Source organism: Ctenocephalides felis, unplaced genomic scaffold (genome assembly GCF_003426905.1).
Source record: "Ctenocephalides felis isolate EL2017-DRISC unplaced genomic scaffold, ASM342690v1 CF-g0.4_SCAFFOLD_01886, whole genome shotgun sequence".
Lineage (NCBI taxonomy): Eukaryota > Metazoa > Arthropoda > Insecta > Siphonaptera > Pulicidae > Ctenocephalides > Ctenocephalides felis.
In genome coordinates this window covers 24,287,255-24,294,240 of record NW_020538040.1, presented here as the reverse complement: position 1 = coordinate 24,294,240, position 6,986 = coordinate 24,287,255, and the positions used below count along the sequence as shown (strand labels likewise).

General features: G+C 30.7%; 2 protein-coding genes across 2 annotated transcripts in view; both read right to left on the bottom strand.

Annotated features, from left to right (window-relative positions):
- Window positions 1–206: 206 nt before the first annotated feature.
- LOC113374785 (angiopoietin-related protein 1-like) lies at window positions 207–5,575 on the bottom strand. Its single transcript, XM_026614752.1, has 7 exons — window positions 5,458–5,575; window positions 5,172–5,344; window positions 4,333–4,449; window positions 3,656–3,803; window positions 3,300–3,426; window positions 3,067–3,220; window positions 207–323 (listed from the first exon to the last, which is right to left on the bottom strand). Exons 1-7 carry the CDS (start codon window positions 5,573–5,575, stop codon window positions 246–248), a joined length of 915 nt encoding a protein of 304 aa, XP_026470537.1. The 3' UTR covers window positions 207–245.
- Window positions 5,576–5,703: 128 nt separating this feature from the next.
- Window positions 5,704–6,986, bottom strand: part of LOC113374784 (protein N-terminal glutamine amidohydrolase-like) — a 4,222-nt gene continuing 2,939 nt past the window's right edge. The window contains exon 4 of the mRNA XM_026614751.1: window positions 5,704–5,852. Coding sequence (XP_026470536.1) covers window positions 5,704–5,852 — 149 coding nt within the window. The remainder of the gene's footprint in view (window positions 5,853–6,986) is intronic.

Here is a 6,986-nt window from a genome sequence, read left to right as displayed (position 1 = left end):
TTTTTTTATTTATAATAGTTATATCGTTGTTTGTACAATATTTAATTTTACCATGAATAATTTATTTCTGGCAAACTATTGTAAATTCGTTTTTTAATATTTGGTTTATTCAATACATTGCAAACATGCACTTTTAATTTATTATGAATAACGTCCACAATACATAAATTAATAACTTAGATAGTTTAACTTGCAAATAAAATAAAATAAGATCAATCAAAGTTATGTCTAGATATGGTTTACAATTATTCATAGTCGCTCAAATCAGAACTAGCATTCGGAGCCTGCCTTGCATCTGATTTCGTTTTCGGATTCATGGCTGTCTGTAACAAAATAATATCAAATAATTTCAAAACTAGAAAAAATACAATAAGTTATCAGATTTAAATTTTGACTTTTGATACAAGATTAGGTTAATATATAACAAACGAAGGTTAACTCTTATTTTGATTGAAAAAAAAACACACAAAAATAATGCATAAGCAAGGGTTATGCATTTGTATACCCTTAATGGCTTTCATAAATCATAAAACATTTTTCAAATGAGAATCTTTCTTCAAATTCCAACAAATTTTATTCCATTTTTATTATTCGAAAATAATTATTTATTCAGTCAACCCTTCGACAACGCGGTACTCTGGAAAGGCGGTTTCCATACTACGTCGAGCTGAAATTACAGCAGCGCTTACAGTTTTGTTCAACCATTAGTTCCTCCCGCGCAACTTATGAATAACTATAATAATTAGATATAGTTGAAAAGGCTTAAATATAAGTTTTATTATCGACTATTGCATGTTTACTGCATATATATATATATATATATATATATATATATATATATATGTACGTGTTTATATAAACGTGTCATTTTATATCCTAGCTGTATAGGGGAGGAAGTCCCGTAACGCCGGACGGCACAAAGCACCGTACACTCTATTTAACACGTATTATTTGAGCAAGTATAAATCTTTTCATTTCAAAATACAAGTGAAAGAAGCACACAGGTACAGGATCACGCGCCAAGCCTCGCCTATGACGCACACGGCCACGGCGAGAGCAACCCTTTCCTGTTTTAGGCGCAAAATCACGACGTCACCTAAATATCAATGGAAGTAATTCTAGTATATTAATGCATTTACATTTGAGTGGTATGCAAAGATAAAAGTTGTACTTGATTGTTATCCGTAAAATGGTAGAATATTATTAGATCTTCTAATCAATTTTTGTAGGTGCCACCAAATGAACGATAATGTCTGTCCCTTAGCACCGGACACTGAGTCGTCCGTTACTGCAGGACAGTAAACATATTGATATTTCTTGTGAGAATATACGTAATTTATTTCAATTATTTAATTTTGTTCTGCATGAGTGCTAACGGTCACTACATACTCCATTTTTCGTATTTCCTAGTCGAAGAATGAAAATCTTATGGTAAATGCACCAGCTGAGAGCATTGGGGTGGCCCAGACAATAGGGTGGTTTAGGGTGGAATAGTGACTTTTTTTTGCAATATCTAAGAATATTCGTCAAAGACATGTGCAGACATTCCAGAGTGTGGAGATAGCTACATACGAGGTCTGTTCAAAAAGTACCCGGAATTTTCGTTTTTTCAAAAAAATATTTATTTATTCGTCTACATTAATGTGGTCCCCTTCAAAGTAGTCCCCCCCAGATATAATACACTTATGCCAGCGTTTTTTCCAATTTTCGAAGCACCCTTGATATTCACTTTTTGATATGTCCTTGAGCACTCTCAGCGATTTTCTTCAATCGAGGAAAACCGCCGTCCTTTCATGGGTCTCTTCAACTTTGGGAATAGGAAAAAGTCACACGGAGCCATATCTGGTGAATTTTTGCACTTTGCAACACTTTATTTCATTTTTTACGCAAAATTTAATACAAATTCTTTGACTTTTCAATTCTTCCATTGTAAAAATCGCCGAGCTCAGAAAAACACGTCGAACCTTAGCGACTACCACAGACAAAGTAAACAGTGAATATAGCTGAAAATTTCATCATACTTTAGGGGCATGTATACCAACACAATAAAAAAAAAATTTGACAATCAGACACTCCACCCGCGAAATTTAATTATTAGTAATTCCGGGTACTTTTTGAACACACCTCGTATATATATGATCAATGCAGGTTATTTTGAAATGTCCGGTACTAGGTGCCACTATTTGAAATCATATTTTTTGATACCAAAGTTTGATTGATAGTATAGTATTAATTATTTCTAGCAAATATTGCGGTTTTGTTAATATAGTTTGATTTCTAACTTTGTTATCTAACATAAATCATAATTTAATAAACATTTCGTAAATATGTTTTTGATTTATTTATAAATAACCTTAGGTGTTTATAAATAAATAAACCGCCACTAGGGACTACGACATCGATTTTAGTAGTTTCAAGCTCTATTGCAGAGAGTTTTCGGTCGGATTAAATATATATTTTCCCAAATCAAAAAAAAATGTAAATAATCGCACACATAATTTTGTATTTACATATTTTCCTTGTATGCCTTTATACGACCTTGCGTGACCTTATAATTTTTTTTCAAATATATCATATTTTGTTTGCGAATTATATGCAATGAATTAATAATTATAAATATTTTTTACAATATTTAACTGTACGAATATAAAAAAATTAAAAAATTACTTATTTTATGTCGACGAACTGAAACGCGCTCAATGAGTGTAAAAATTGGTAGTCTGACGCCAATTTTTACGTTTATATCCGTACAGTTTATTATATTTATAATTATTAATTCATTGCATATAATTCGCAATTCACAATTATAATAACTAAGCTACCTTGGTTATGGTTCTATTCCAAAGTAGATGTTTGTGGTAGAATTGTGAAATATTAGGGCAAGTATGTTTTTTTTTATTGGACATTTTAAAAAAAAATTAAATGAAATGAATGTGTCCAAAAAATTAAAGAAACGTCTTCGGAGTGGCCAAACTTTACCACTTAAGGGTATGGAAAAAATATGTTAGTCGATTCTCAGACTGAATGTGATAATAAAATTTATACAATAGTATGACGAAAGAATACCTTATTTTTAAAGTCAGTTCTTGCGCCCGCCGGTCTGATCATCATTCGCGATGCTTTCAAAGAGTAGCCGGGTCCATGGAACTCATACCAGTACATGCCTTGATTGCTAACATCTTCAGGAATTTGTCCCGATAAGTATAACCCATTCAGATTGCTAAAAATACAAATTCAATAAGACAATAAAGATATTATGGACTATTTTCGATGTCGAATGTTTGGTAAAGTTATCAAACCTTTGTTCACATGCGTGATACCACCATGCACCGTGATGTGCTTGTGCACAGCTACCTTCAGGCCAGTTGTCGTTATCCAGATCATGAGCCGAGAATTTATGACCAGCTTGATATGCTAACGAATCGCCTATATAAACATATAGAAGATTCAAAATTAACGTAAGTAAAATGATCATGAGCAAGAAATTAAATTTTAACATTGTTTATTCGAATTCATTTTTTGAGGATTTTGCTCAGATAAATATATATATATATATATATATATATATATATATATATATACAAAAAATCCTCTGGTAAAAAACAAAATAATTTACAAAACTACGCTGAACTGATTTAATTCTATATATAATGACCTGCGTCTCCATAGTAGGCACCAAGAACGTTTATGGGGTATGATTGAGCTTCTGGCCCGATCGAGAATGACTTGTAATATGCGTACGTCCATATTTCATCAAAATCTTGCAGATCTATTAGCAATTCATATAATCCATTGCTTGTTAGCTATATATTAAGCATAAATTTAATATAATAATTATTTTTAATTTGGGTAATGCATTTGACGATCAAATTCTATTTTCTTTGTTCAAACTTTTGTCAGCTAAAAATATTCTTGTGTAGGCAGTTATAAGTACTCTTAGAATAGATTTTACTAATAATTGAAAAATATATTGAGTACAATATCATTTAATAGAAATGATACAGAGATTATTCGGTCTAAAGTTTGATTGGTTTGTAAAAATTTCCTTGTATAATTACTAAGTAAAATGTATTATTTCTAGCAATAATTGATCATATGGCATGACATTTCAGTTATCCATTTTAAAATATTTCTCACCAAACGTAGTTGCATATGAAATTGAGCACTGCCTACCGGAGAATATAAATCAGCATAAAATATGATTACATTATTATTATATGATTGGGATGACAAGAATTTTTGGTTACTTAAATAAATAAACTAAAAATATTATGATATTTTATTTGCACGCAAAATATAAATTGAATATATTATTATTTCAACGAATAATACCAAATGTGCAGTTTCCAATCCCAACCAATGTTCACCAGCAACGTTCCCAAATCCATGAACATAATCTTGATAAGGTCTATAAAAATCGGTAGATCCATCGAATCTTGTTTGCAGCACCTGAAAATATTGTAACGTGTTGAATAATGTATATAAATAATGTATTGTTATCTAATTTTAAATAATAAATGATTTAAAAAAATCCCTATCAGTGCCCTAACAATTATAAATAATAATAAATTAAGTACATTTGAGTTCAATATTCAAATGCATTGGAATTTATATATTTTTTTAGTTAGTAGTAGTTAGTAAAGTATCTATGTTCAATTTATAAATACACACCCAAACGTATCGTTTTAATTCGTTTTCTAATTTTCAAAAGAAATTATGAATAAAATCTTGTTCGAACGGCGAAAAATCTTACAATTCGATATTTGTTGGTCATTTTATCTTAAATTTCCTGCAACGGCATGACTGCCTAGTGGGTGAAAACATTAAAAGATTCTGAGGCCAATTTTCCGATAAAATAGAAATGTTAAGGAAACGATAAATATGTTACGATCAGGAGCTATTTATTCGGAAAACTATTTATTCTCTATGCGATCAGGAGCTTCACACATAATTAACGTACAAAACGCATGAACGTCCAATAACAATTTTATCATAAGTGCATTTTTCTAATGTTTTATTGATAACACATACGTGAAGTTAGCTTTTATGTGTGAAATGCCTGATTAGCAATAGCCATACAGCAAATATATAGCTTAAGAAAATAGGACAGTAACATTTGTTGCCATAACATTTCTATTTTATCGGAGAATTGGCCACTCTGTTTCTCTCACCGTCCAACCGCCGCCCCATCGTTCTTGATCACAATAAGCAAATAACGGCCTATCGGCTCCCACAGGCCGAATGCGGTATGGGCCAGATATGTTGGCAGCTCCAGATTTATAAGCTTCCCAGCAATCAACAGGTATATTATCAGTATTTCCATCTATCGAAGGCCGATTGTTACCTGCCAATAATGGAATATTCTCATGCTATTATTTATGTAACGCAAGTTATTAAATTACTAAATAAGTGCAATATATTGTTCAGATTTAAATGTATTATTTTATAGGCCAATACCTGAATCTCTATAAGTCGCTTTCATAGCCATATCATAATGTCTCAGAGATTGCTTGAGATTCTGCATAGCGGAATTGAAATATTGCTTCGTTATATAATTTTGTGAATCACGAGTCATGTCTCTACAATGTATATATATATATATATATATATATATATATATATATATATGATATTATTAAAAATATGTTAATTTGGTTAAATCATCAGCTAAACATCTGCAAAAATATCTATTTGTGCATTCGCTTACGTAGTTTGTCCAGCAATTTTGGATACATTTGCTCTGATTTTATATAATTCTGTTTTGGTAGCAAGTGCTTCCTTTCTCAATGTAGCCACTTCCGCACGAAGCGATTGAAGATCATTTACAATATCCTGATTAATTTGTCCCACTTCTGTAAAATAATTTAATTTAAGATAAAAATATATTAAATATATTTATTATCGTTCCTACATCCACGTAAATCGAACGAAAAATTAAACATTTGAAATAGCAACTTAAACTATATAAATGCAAATTTTGTGTAAATAAACAATGTTGAAGACTCAATTTATATTCAAATACGATTGAATAATCCTTGAAATCACTCAATTTACTCTTAAATTTCTATAGGCAACATCCGCGTGACGACCTGTGTGTACGTGTGTCGCCTATTGAAAACATCTAGTATGTCGACATTTGTTCAAATCAATGTTATATTATTGTTTTATTCTTTAGAAGCAATTTTTTATTTTTAAATATATTTTTATTGATAATAATGAAAAAAAAACTAAAAAAATACTTGAGCGGCCTGCTGGTTCATACAGCAATGTCGCTCCTGCAAAAAGCCGTCTCGTAGCAAGTGCTGCAATACAACAACTAAATAAATAAAATACCTCCAACAGTTGGATTTTTGGCCTTATTTCAGCAATTTTGTCTAAGAAATGACAAATCCGTTCTGAGAGCATCCAGGGCGGAATCGGTACGCGAACTTTGCCATTCTTGCTGTTGCCATCTGCGAGCAATATCTCTCAATTCGCTTCTAACTGATTCTAATTTATCTGTTGATTGTATCTGTTTGTTTGTCCTAAATAAAAATAAAATATAAATAATAAGTAAACTAATACTAATATTAAGAGGCATTTTGCTTTAAGACAAGTCGAATAAACTATCCGATAAATAATTGAGTTGATCAATGAAAATTGAGAATTTGATATAATTTTTAACATAAAACATCAATTTGTAAGTCCTAAAAGTTCAACCCAGTACTTCGAACTTTAATGAATTTTTGACATTCAACCACTTCGTAGGACTATAATATTTTAGAATACTTATTTAGACATGAACACTATCGCCATGGTAAATTTCACCAATTTTATTTTAAAAATTCAATTACAAAGAAAGTGGTCGGTCAATAATAGTCAAAAACTAATCAGCACTTTTCCCAAATAAATTTTTCCCAACGGTTTTCATATTTTCAAAATCGGTTCAGTATTTTTTGCAAAAATGTGAACAGAAAAAATACCTCCAACAGTTAGATTCTGTGGCC